The 12,500-nt window shown below is 38.6% G+C and overlaps 2 protein-coding genes and 1 pseudogene across 2 annotated transcripts in view; 1 reads left to right on the top strand and 2 right to left on the bottom strand.

Moving 5' to 3' along the window:
* The window catches only part of LOC132858746 (forkhead box protein M1-like), a 17,165-nt gene extending 12,671 nt beyond the window's left edge, over window positions 1-4,494 (bottom strand). Inside the window, exons 1-2 of the mRNA XM_060889208.1 lie at window positions 4,336-4,494; window positions 2,126-2,218 (exon numbers count right to left, since the gene is read on the bottom strand). Of these exons, the coding sequence (XP_060745191.1) occupies window positions 2,126-2,218; window positions 4,336-4,494 (252 nt within the window). The remainder of the gene's footprint in view (window positions 1-2,125; window positions 2,219-4,335) is intronic.
* A 1,288-nt stretch (window positions 4,495-5,782) lies between these two features.
* On the top strand, window positions 5,783-8,040 carry LOC132858745 (forkhead box protein M1-like). The gene is made up of 5 exons (XM_060889207.1): window positions 5,783-6,235; window positions 6,407-6,598; window positions 6,735-6,860; window positions 6,967-7,131; window positions 7,291-8,040. Exons 1-5 carry the CDS (start codon window positions 5,783-5,785, stop codon window positions 8,038-8,040), a joined length of 1,686 nt encoding a protein of 561 aa, XP_060745190.1.
* Window positions 8,041-10,747: 2,707 nt separating this feature from the next.
* LOC132858744 (cystine/glutamate transporter-like) overlaps window positions 10,748-12,500 on the bottom strand; it is a 3,273-nt pseudogene continuing 1,520 nt past the window's right edge.

Genomic DNA, 12,500 nt, shown 5'->3' with positions numbered 1-12,500 from the left:
GCATTTCTCTCAGTAGCATGTAGGCACAGGTCTATTCAGGTGTATCTACACACTGCTCTATGAAATCCTGTTTGTCTTTGCCTTCAGGTTTGCATTAAACCTTGTGACAGAAAGGTAATCAATCCCAAAAGGTTTGTACAACAGGTAGAGAATAAAAAAAGATCCCAAGGCATCATCACATCTGTTCTTACCTTTATATTTACACTCGTTTCTTGCTGTTTCTTGTCAGGAACATTCCACTGGCCATCATTCTGTCCATGGTCACAGTTACTATATTATACGTGCTGGTGAATGTAGCCTATTACACTATGATGACCGCAGACGAGCTGTTGAGATCCGACGCCGTAGCAGTAGTCAGTATGTTAGAAATATCAAACGGTGATTGATTTTTTAAAGGTCAAATTATTCACTGTCTAATTTTTTCGTCACACACTTTCACCAGTAAAGCCCTGCCCAGGATGGCATCACTGGTGCCCTTACTGGTAGCCATGTCCTGTCTTGGAGCCATGAACGGTGGGATCTTTGCAGTACCTAGGTATAGATTCTGTTCAAAGGAAACACATTGTCTCATTTATTAGGACACAAGATCACCTGCCGATTAATGCACTTATCTAATAAAGTGGACATTGTGTTTGTAAATTCTGCATCCTGTCTATTTAATCTGTTTCCTCAGATTTTAATGTGTCTGTGTGTCTGTGTGTAGAATGTTATTGGTGGCTGCCAGAGAGGGACAATGTCCAGTTCTGTTTTCCATGATACACATACGCAGAAAGACACCGATGCCTGCTGTACTGTTGCTGGTAATGTATTGTATTGTTGTGTGGCTGCTTCTACTGAATCATATATATTTGGTTTTACTGTTATTGCCTTTTCCCCTCAAGGGAGCATGAAAATATTATAAGTATTAGAACAAACACACAAATATGTATCTATACACTCTGACCAATCAGATATAAGCATTTATGCACTTTGTGGAATGTAACGCTGTTTTAATGTAAGTTTTGTTCACCAGCGTTTAGTTGATGCAGTAACAACAGGCGGTTACTGGAAAATACTTAACACCAGTATAGTAAGAGTAACTCTGCTTGACTTGTGGCTGCATTGAATAAACCCATCTGTGAATATTTTTCATTAACAAAACGTTTCATTTTGTTCGATCCCTTATGTATGATGGACTGTCTCACTTCTTGTTGTTACAGTCCCCTCTAACTGTGATCATGGTGGCAAAAGGAGAAATTTATCAGTTGATCAACTTCGCTTCCTTCTCGCGCTGGCTCTTTGTTGCCTTGGTTACGCTGGGGCTCGTCGTCCATCGCTATCGATTCCCAGACCATCCAAAAGCTTTTAAGGTTTCGAACTAGATAATGAACTTACTTATTTCATAACTATAATGATAAGAATATTAAAAAATATATATATATTGCTGTTTTATCACTGCAGATGTTTTGAATGACATGTTTATAAAAGATCAAATCGTTGATTAAATTTGTGAAATAATTAAAGCTGAAATGAGAGTATCTGTCTGTTTGTCTATCTATCTATCTATGCATGAGCCTAGGTTCCTCTGGCTGTTCCTGTCATCTTCACAGTGGTGTGCTTCTTCATTGTGGGTCTGTCTCTGTATTCAGACCCCTGGAACACAGGTTACAGTTTGGGTGTTACATTCACTGGGATCCCAGTGTACTACCTGACCGTGAAACACTCATATGGACACCTGTCAATCACAGGGGCTATGTGACTATGCAGTTTGTAATAAGCACTATACAAATCAAACTGACTTAATTGAATATTGAATAGAATTTCTTATACTGTTACTTCTTTTTCATTCTTTATATGAGTTCTCCCCTCCCCTTCCCTTCTTCAGCTGTGCATTTACTAAATGAGCACTGTGCTCTCGGGACAATTTTCCAGAGATGCCAATCAACCTATCAAGCATGTCTTTGGACCGGGGGAGGAAACCAGAGTACCCGGAGGAAACCCCTGAGGCACGGGGAGAACATGCAAACTCCACACACAAGGTGGAGGCGGGAATCGAACCCCGACCCTGGAGGTGTGAGGCAAATGTGCTAACCACTAAGCCACCGTGCCCCCCTACCAGATGAAATTAAAAAAATTAATTTGTTACCTTCCAGCCAGGTTTAGCTACATTTCTGAAGTAAGGGAAATGGTTTTCAATCCAGTTATCCATCATCTTATTTTTCTTGCTGTTGATTGCAAACTGGAAAAAAGGGAAACAGAATCTGTTCTTGTTTTTATATATATATATATATGCTTTGGGATTTGTTCATGTGTTTTCAGATTTCTTAATTTGTTTTCAGATTTGTTAATTTGTTTTCAGATTTGTTAATTTGTTTTCGGATTTGTTAATTTGTTTTGCACTTCCCATCCACCGTACCTGGACCAGAGCAATTTATTAGACACTACTGCATGCAAAGATTTTAACATTGATGGGGAAACAAATGACTTGATGAATTGAAGCTGATGGTTTTCTTCTAATTATTATTATTTTTAGTTTTTTGGCAGCTGAAACAACACAATAAACCAGATCTGTAAACAAATTCTCCAATACAGTAGAATAGAACTGAGATTTCTCTCTTGTATTTTTTTTACCTCATGAATTTAACGATCTTGTCTTGGCACTCGGTTCATCGTACGCCAGCAGCTTACTACAGTATTTATGCTGCAGTGTTTCTAGGTCCTAAAGGGCTGGGTGAAGTAAAAATATTCATTTCCACTGAGACACAAACTGATATCAAACACATCAAGCTATCATGTGTAGATTAAAGGAAAAAAAAGCCAAGTCTGCAGTTTTGCATAAAAGCTCAACTCACTTTGGAATTACATCAATTCTCTGTTTAAAATAATCTTATAAGTGAATATATATATATATATATATATATCAAATATTTTTTTCATTTTTAATATATACAATCAATGGTTTTGTGCACACAAGACATGTAGATAAGTTGGTGTATTAATGTATGAACACACTCAATTGAACAAAAGAAACATACATGGTTTGCAGTAACAGTAAAAAAAAGGGTCGGTAGGTTTGTCTATATATTTTTTTTCAAGTTTCAATGTAAAAAAAAGTACAATTTTAGTGACGGTGATTACGTAGGTATGACTTTAAACAAATTAGCATATCGTGACGTCACTGACTGAGTCTTCATCCCGTGAAGTTGGCACCTCATAAAAAGAAATAATCACCAAAACTATGCCATTCGTTTGTGCTGATTTGTGCCGCAAAAACGAACGTTTGTGCTGGTTTGGTGTTTTAGATATTAAACATTATTTTTTTGACCGTGTGACGTCACTTTCCACCCCACGTCGCCAAATCGCTCAAAACCGGCTTAGTTCGTTTGTGCTCGATTTGTGCCGTTAAAACAAACACTGTGTTGTATCTTGTAAGACCAACCAGCAAACACACAGAGAAGTCATTGTTTGGATGGTCGCTTTATTTGTGACACATCAGAGCAGCAAAACATACACACGTTAAGTGTCTAACAGTGGTGAACCCCGATAGCTCTTCTTCACAGGCTTTTAACAGTGCCAAGACATTACATTACTGCCACCTGCTGGACAGACATGAATAGATCTCACCATACAACACACTGTATCTGTTTTCCTTCCTGAGATATAACCAAAATATTTTCGGGAACTGTGACGTCACTCTCCACCCCAGTTCGTCTAAATCACACAAAACTGGTGTCATTCGTTTGTGCTCGATTTGTGCCGTAGAAATGAACGTCAAGTATATTTCCCCTTCTTAGAAATAACAAAAACAATTTGGAGCTGTGACGTCACTCTCCACCCCGTGCCGTGCAAATCTCTCCAAACCGGTGGGGTTGAAAAGTGAAAAATGAAAAGTGAACAATCAGACTCATGATGTCAGTGTTTCTGTAAATCTAAATGGGTTGAAATGTCTGTTGTAATTCCATCTATACATTAACACAGGGATTCAGACTAAGGGATTAAGTTATATCATTTACTTCAATTTCTCTCAACAAGTAAGTAAATATATAGAGAGTTTTATCCTGTTATTACTGCCTTCGGTGTAGAGCCAAGCATTAGATATTTATAACAGTTTGTCTAACCTTAGTTATGGACTTGGACATTGGACAAGAGGTGTTGAACATGTCTACGCTCTATGAAGTCCATAACATCAGGGGCTATGGCATAGAGCTCCCTGGTCCAGCTTGCTTGGAGGGGACAAGCTGTCCCTGTCAGTTTCAAAAGGACATCTTTCAATGGACAGAAACAGACATCCCTCCTCCCATGTTTTGGGTGAAAATTGGCAGTAGGGCCACAAGGATGCATAAACTCAACTTTTACGTCTTGGTGTTCTATATCTACATCAATGGACTTTCCTAACCACCAGTGATCATCATACACCACTGCCAGCCAATCCCCTGTCTCAATACTGTTGATAGTTATATCAAGAATAGCACCCTCAGGACCTTTCAATGGCTCCTCTTCCATTTCATCTTCCATTTCATCGACCGAATCCCCTGCTTCTCCCAACTAGTCATCCATCTCCATATTTAATCTGGGCTCTTATTGGCTGTTTTTTCTTCAATATTCAGTGTAAAGTCATCTATGTCAAAAATAATATTTTAAAATAAAATTTTAGTTTTCTAATAACAGAAATTAATCTGTTTGGCACAGGTATATTTTTGTCTACAAAAGTAATTTCAAGCATTTAACCATACACCTTCAGATTAAATGATTTTTAAGATCATAGTTAACATTTTAGTCAAGTGACCCTAAACTTTTGAATGGTAGTGAACATTACTTAATAGTAATGTTAATCTTAATAGTACTTAAGAGTTGACGTCTGACGGAGTTGACAAAACAACATGTTTTTTCAACTTAATCATGTCTAATAAATGGTAGCCATTTTGATTTTCCTCAGTGGTCAGCTGCCACTAAACTAAAACCAAAATACAACTTTTATTTCAAAATTCTTGATTAAAATCATCCCTACTTTGAAGACAGTGTTGACACATAAAAGCTGTGACCACAGGGATTTCAACTTGTTTGCTGATTATTTAAAAAAATGTAAAACTTACGAGGCCATGTGTTGGACTGCTGCATCCATCAACAGACAAAATTCAAAGGGGTTCCTCAGGGTTAAAGCTGACCAAAATATTCCTGAATTTAAAAAATATCTGACGGAGTTGACATGAATTGATGACAGATTTTGAAAGGCTGTTGTTAATGTATAAAATAATGTAATGTTCACTTTAAGTATTTTGTGATATTTTATTAAGTCATGCAATCAACCTCATATTCATATTTGTGCATTTTGTGCATTTTAAAACACTTTTTTTTGCAGTTTGATACTGTGACCTCTACAGAGGACGAGTTCATTTGCATGGGCTTTCATAGTACAGTGCCGGTGTTTTATAAAATTACTATGAAATAACATAAATATATACAAAACTAAGGGTCTAAACATACACAAGTCTTTCATATCCAAATTTTAAAGCATTTTTAAATGAAACAATTTATTGTTTTTTAAGGCAAATTGTAACATTTTGATGGGGGACATGTTTTGTCCCTTATCTCAAGAATCAGTGATTTATATATTTGAGAGCACTATAGGTTAATTTCAGCTGCTACTGCTGTTGGTTAAGTTAAGTTAAGGTCGTGGATTTAAGGTGATGGTCCTTAAACATCTATCCACATTGAAATGTTGGTTTGATTTCTATGATAAAATGTGAGATAACGTTTTACTTTGTTGTTACGTTGTATGAATTATTCAGGTATGCAGTCTGCTATGAACAGGATGATGTCGAGTCCCAGAAGGCCGATAATCCTCACGAGGAGGAAACGGCCGTTTCAAAGAAACGAAGCCGACGAGACGCAGAACAAATCTTCTACGGCGTCCGGAGCACGATCCGTCTCTGCATCTGCACAAGACGGCATCCGCGTTGTGGACCATCCCACTAGGCCGGAGGCTCTAGTGGTCGTCGTACCAGAAACCGCCGGTCTTCAGAGCGTCCTCGATGCACTGACTGTCAAGAGGAAGGAAGGTGGTACACCGGGGCCAAACAAGTTCATTTTTCTGAGTGGAAGATGTGGATCTGACGATGAAGTTAAAGCTCTGTTCCAGGCCACATCAGAGAATAAAAACCGACCTGAAGCAGGTGTAGCCGGAAATGACCAAACTCTACCAAACAGTGGATGTACGTGCAAAGAAAAATTCGATGGCTGCGTACAGCTCCAGGAGGTATTGTTTATATAAAGTTCACTTTAGATTAAATCCATATCATCAGTGTTTACTGTACTTCATTTAGCATTAACAAGATGGCTGTTCTTTAGATGTAAACCCTGTAGGCTGTTGGATTTCCTTTTATTCTTGTACAAAAAAAACCCAACTGATTCTGTTTCCCTTTTTTAGCCACAATACACAGAGGAAGACCCGAGTGCCGTTAAGGGCCCTCTGTCAGAAAGACCACCGTACTCCTACATGGCTATGATCCAGTTTGCTATCAACAGCAAGAAAAATAAGATGATGACACTGAAGGAAATCTATAACTGGATAGAAGACCATTTCCCGTACTTCAGGAATGTAGCTAAACCTGGCTGGAAGGTAACACATTATTTTTTTAATATTTATTTGACTTTAATCCTATGTGAGCAGACTTTATTATTTTTATCATCTAAGGGAAATGAATTACTGTGTTATTACTGTATGTTTTATCTGTTTTTTTTTCTCTTCCTATTAGAACGCCATTCGCCATAACCTTTCCTTGAACGACATGTTCATCAGAGAGAGAGCAGACGGCAAGATCTCCTACTGGACCATTAAACCTGAAGCAAACCGCGGTCTGACATTAGACCAGATGTACAAGGTGAACAGAAATCTTTCTCTGTATTTAAAACTACTTTTAAGGCTTAACCTTTAAGTTTCTTTACAAACGTGGACATGACCTCTTCTCTTCCCCGACCCTGCCACAGCCTGCCGTTGATCCAGCGGCCTCCTCTTTCCCACAAGCCATGCAAGTCTGTTACCAACAAGTAAGCCACTTTTTCCCCTTCTTTTTTTCCCTCTCCTCCTTCTCACAGTCAGACAGACAGAGAGGACACACGGTTCATCACCGTCTCCAAAGATCACACTTATTTTATTCCAGGATTTGAGTCGTTAAGGCAGAAAGCAGGAAGTTTAAGTCTAAACTATGCCTTGTCTCCTGTTTTGATCCGTGTTCTTGGCATCCTCGTGTCATTCTCTGTAAATAAAAACTGCAAACTAGTTTGTAAACACTCATCTACTTCGCTGTTTAAAATGTCCCCAAGAGTGAATCCAGTGTGGTGGTGATGTCTGCCCCGGTTGCTGAAGTAGAGGAAGAACGTGTGTGTATACCATTCAGTGAACCCTGTAACAGCGAACAGAAAGAGATACTCAGAAAGAGATACGAGAGAATCTCACGTCGGAAGCAGCGTCTAGTCCCACTTTCCAACGAGGAGCCTGTTCTGCTCTTCGATTCCAGCTTGGTCTCCACCTTTCAGGAAATGGAGTGTGATCTGGAGCCCCGGCAAGACTTGCAGTTGCAAAGCGAAACCTTTAAAACACCTGACAAAGGGAGCCACCCGTTTTCCTCCACACCCAGCAATTCACCGGAGCCGTGGAAGAGCACGCCGCTGGATAAAGGGAACCGCAGCGTTATGGATTTCAGCCCGATCAGAACACCGCCGCAGAGGCACGAGCACAGCGAGTTGAGCTTCTGCAGCACGCCTTTCAGAGACCTGCCGCTGTTCGGTTCCCCCCGTGAGCTGCTCGCTTCCTGTTCCCACGAGCAGCAGACGGAATCTAGCAACCACTCGCTCACCGAGGGCTTTGTACTGGACACCATGAACGACAGCCTGAGTAACATCTTAATGGACATCAGCTTCTCTGGGCTGGAGGATGACGACCTGGACATGGCCAACCTCAGCTGGTCACAGTTTATTCCTGAGCTAAAATTAGATGTATCACTTAAAAAAAAACTCTATTCACGCTGCTCACATGCTTTTTTAACTGCCTTTTTGCAATGATATATAATATTTTTGTAATTTAATCTCTACAACGGTGCTTGATTCTCTATTTTGATGCACGGTGAGTCGGACATGACCGCCAAGTTTCCATTCCAAAAAAAAAAATAAAAAACTGGAAACATTTCTTATATAAGCTGCTCATGCTGATTTTCACTGCCATTGCTTTTTCCACAGATCCATGTATCTGTTTTTTTCCTCACAGATTTTTCTGTACACGCGCGTGTGTGTAAAACTCTGTCATTTTACTGTACATATGTGAAATTTGAGTGTATTCATCACTCCAGGGTGTTTAGCGAAGGAATGTATTGAAGAACCGATTATATTTATATTTAATATTTATGTATGTAGATGTATTTTAGGTATTTTAAAACTGAGTGTGCCTTGATGCCCGATGACGCCTGAGATAGGCGCAGGCTCCCCGTGACCCGAGGTAGTTCGGATAAGCGGTAGAAAATGAATGAATGAAAAACTGAGTGTAAATAAGTACATAGATTTAAGCAAATCCCCAAGTAGACACTACTGCATGCAAAGTTTTTAACATTGATGGTGAAAGAAATGACTTGATGAATTGAAGCTGATGGTTTTCTTCTAATTATTATTATTTTAAATTTTTTTGCCAGCCAAAAAAACACAATAAACCAGATCTGTAAACAAATTCTCCAATACAGTAGAATAGAACTGAGATTTCTCAATCGTATTGTTTACCTCATGAATTTAACGATCTTGTCTTGGCACTCGGTTCATCGTACGCCAGCAGCTTACTACAGTATTTATGCTGCAGTGTTTCTAGTTCCTAAAGGGCTGGGTGAAGTAAAAATATTCATTTCCACTGAGACACAAACTGATATCAAACACATCAAGCTATCATGTGTAGCTTAAAGGAAAAAAAAGCCAAGTCTGCAGTTTTGCATAAAAGCTCAACTTGCTTTGGAATTACATCAATTCTCTCTGTCAGTACATTAGCTTATTATCCATTTCTTTGGTATTATTTACTCCAGCATTTCATTTCATATCTTATACACATGAACAGCTGTAACATGGTGTGCAGGATTCTAGAATAAATGATAAAGTTATGTTTTAACACATCTCTCAGTCCTGGTCTCTTGCATGCGTTGGCTTTGTCGTCATCACAATCTATGTGTATTGTTTAAAATAATCTTTTAAGTGAATATATATATCTTCTCTCCTTGATTTCTGCTTTCGGTTGATTAATGAATGAATTAGTTCATTAATTTATTTATATTGCTAATATAAATGCAAATATACATTTCTACATATCACTATAAAAGAAGAGAATACACTTGTGCTGAGGAAGGCTCACTGCCGCTGACTACTCGGCATCAGAAGAGCTTGAGACTAATCTAATGGAGTCTAACAGTGGGAGAGAGGGGATGAGGAGATGAAGACTTGTTTGAGCCCCGAGTCATTATATGGACTAATACATTTAAATGTATTACTATTATTCTGTAGTGTAGAAGGGACTCTGTAGGGCTTATAAAAGGGGACGGTGTTACGGTGTTAGTTGGCAATGAGATGTTGCTATGTCATTATACGGGGACAAGTTCAGTGTTTGTTTAGATAAAGCGCAGTACGATAGCAAGTTCCGGTGAGGATGGTTGCTGATAAAGCCTTTGTTGTAAAGTGTTACCTTTATTATTCAAGCAAAGTTCCTTTGTTGTGTGACGCTTTTCAGGCTTCAATCGACACTAATAGCCAAAATGAGAGAACAACATTACGTTGAAAAGGCTGCAGTATTCATTTAAACACGTAACCTTTGTTCTACGTACATGATTTTACTAAAAGAGATACTAGAACGTGTGTGTGTGTGGTTATTGATTTACTTTTCTCATTCTTTACTAATTTATTTTCTTATAGTATAAAGTTTTAACAAAAATATAATGAACTTAGAACAGATCAACAGAATGCTTATTTTACATTTTTAGATTTAGGGTTTTTATTATGCTTTTTATTTTTTTTATGTGTTTTATTTGCATTTCCTAATGGTCCAGTGGCAGGAGCTTATTCTCTCACTGCTTTGGCCCTGGTTTGATTCCCAGGCAATGAACCAAACCCAGCCAGTGAGGGGTTGAACAATCTCAGTCTCAGCCCAGAGTTCAGATAAAATAGGGGGGTTTGTGTCAGGAAGCACATCCAGTGATAAACCTATGTAGAATCCGAATATGCGGACTGGATGGTTCGCCGTAGTGTCTCCAAACATGAAGCAGCCGAAAAACAACAACATAAAAAATCAGCATTATTTATTTATTTGTTTGTTTGTTTCACGGTATACAAGTCACTATCATTTTATCATTAAAGATATTGCATTATTTATCAGTAGAAAGTCCAGAGATTTGACAGAAAGTGTTCTTTTTGAGTAGCACTATACTACAATCCAGATTAAATGACTCTCCAATAAATGTCAGTTAAATTGACACGACTGATCTCTGGTTAGCATTTAACAGTATTTATTTATTTACTTGTAATTACAGCACAAATCAACAAAGCTGATACTACTACATTATATACAGACTCCACAGACACTCCACAGCTGAAGGTCAGGATGTTATTTCTACTACTTATTACGCTAAACATTTGTTTGAGAATCGGTTGGTTTCGTGGCGATCCGTTGTGAGTTTGTTGGACGGTTTTGTTGACGAATCGAGGAGATCCTAATGCGGACTACGGCGCCGAAGCGTTTAGTGTTCTTTCAGTAGGTCTGAACTTCTTGCTGTATTACTTCCAGTAAAATCTAAAGTTGTCTACTGCAGTAATCTAAACAAAGCAAAGGGAGGAAATAATATTGCTGGTCACTAAAAACTCCTTTAAAAGTTAATGGAAAGAATGAAAAAGAAGTAACAGTATAAGAAATTCTATTCAATATTCAATTAAATTAAGTCAATTTTATTTGTATAGTGCTTATTACAAACTGCATAGTCACATAGCCCCTGTGATTGACAGGTGTCCCAGGTCGAGTGTATTCACACCTTATACACAGTTGTTCTGGGGACAGGCTTTACATCCACGGTGACACGCACCAGAATGAAGTGCTTACTGGAGATGAACTGACAAGTGTACACAGACAACAAACATGTCTAACAACAATGCGTTTACATTTGGTCGAGGAAGGAAACTCACCAAAGGCTTTTCTCCAGCGGGTCGGAACATATGAGTGTTTCACGGTCAGGTAGTACACTGGGATCCCAGTGAATGTAACACCCAAACTGCAACCTGTGTTCCAGGGGTCTGAATACAGAGACAGACCCACAATGAAGAAGCACACCACTGTGAAGATGACAGGAACAGCCAGAGGAACCTAGGCTCATGCATAGATAGATAGATAGATAGATAGACAGACAGACAGACAGACAGACAGACAGACAGACAGACAGACAGACAGATGCTCACATTTCAGCTTTTATTTCACAAATTTAATCAATGATTTGATCTTTTATAAACATGTCATTCAAAACATCTGCAGCGATAAAACAGCAAAAAAATATGTATATATATATATATTTTAATATTGTTATCATTGTGGTTATGAAATAAGTAAGTTCATTAACTAGTTTGAAACCTTAAAAGCTTTTGGATGGTCTGGGAATCAATACCGATGGACGACGAGCCCCAGCGTAACCAAGGCAACAAAGAGCCAGCGTGAGAAGGAAGCGAAGTTGATCAACTGATAAATTTCTCCTTTTGCCACCATGATCACAGTTAGAGGGGACTGTAACAACAAGAAGTGAGACAGTCCATCATACATAAGGGATCGAACAAAATGAAACGTTTTGTTAATGAAAAATATTCACAGATGGGTTTATTCAATGCAGCCACAAGTCAAGCAGAGTTACTCTTACTATACTGGTGTTAAGTATTTTCCAGTAACCGCCTGTTGTTACTGCATCAACTAAACGCTGGTGAACAAAACTTACATTAAAACAGCGTTACATTCCACAAAGTGCATAAATGCTTATATCTGATTGGTCAGAGTGTATAGATACATATTCGTGTGTTTGTTCTAATACTTATAATATTTTCATGCTCCCTTGAGGGGAAAAGGCAATAACAGTAAAACCAAATATATATGATTCAGTAGAAGCAGCCATTACAACAATACAATACATTACCAGCAACAGTACAGCAGGCATCGGTGTCTTTCTGCGTATGTGTATCATGGAAAACAGAACTGGACATTGTCCCTCTCTGGCAGCCACCAATAACATTCTACACACAGACACACAGACACATTAAAATATGAGGAAACAGATTAAATAGACAGGATGCAGAATTTACAAACACAATGTCCACTTTATTAGATAAGTGCATTAATCGGCAGGTGATTTTGTGTCCTAATAAATGGGACAATGTGTTTCCTTTGAACAGAATCTATACCTAGGTACTGCAAAGATCCCACCGTTCATGGCTCCAAGACAGGACATGGCTACCAGTAAGGGCACCAGTGA

The sequence above is a fragment of the Tachysurus vachellii genome, chromosome 16 (genome assembly GCF_030014155.1).
Source record: "Tachysurus vachellii isolate PV-2020 chromosome 16, HZAU_Pvac_v1, whole genome shotgun sequence".
Taxonomy (NCBI): domain Eukaryota; kingdom Metazoa; phylum Chordata; class Actinopteri; order Siluriformes; family Bagridae; genus Tachysurus; species Tachysurus vachellii.
This window is presented reverse-complemented; position numbering and strand designations above follow the sequence as displayed.

Coding starts and splice junctions, on each gene's coding strand:
- LOC132858745 (XM_060889207.1), top strand. CDS start 5,783: ATGAACAGGATGATGTCGAGTCCCAGAAGGCCGATAATCCTCACGAGG. Junction 6,236..6,406: donor GCTGCGTACAGCTCCAGGAG/GTATTGTTTATA, acceptor TCCCTTTTTTAG/CCACAATACACAGAGGAAGA. Junction 6,599..6,734: donor TAGCTAAACCTGGCTGGAAG/GTAACACATTAT, acceptor TCTTCCTATTAG/AACGCCATTCGCCATAACCT.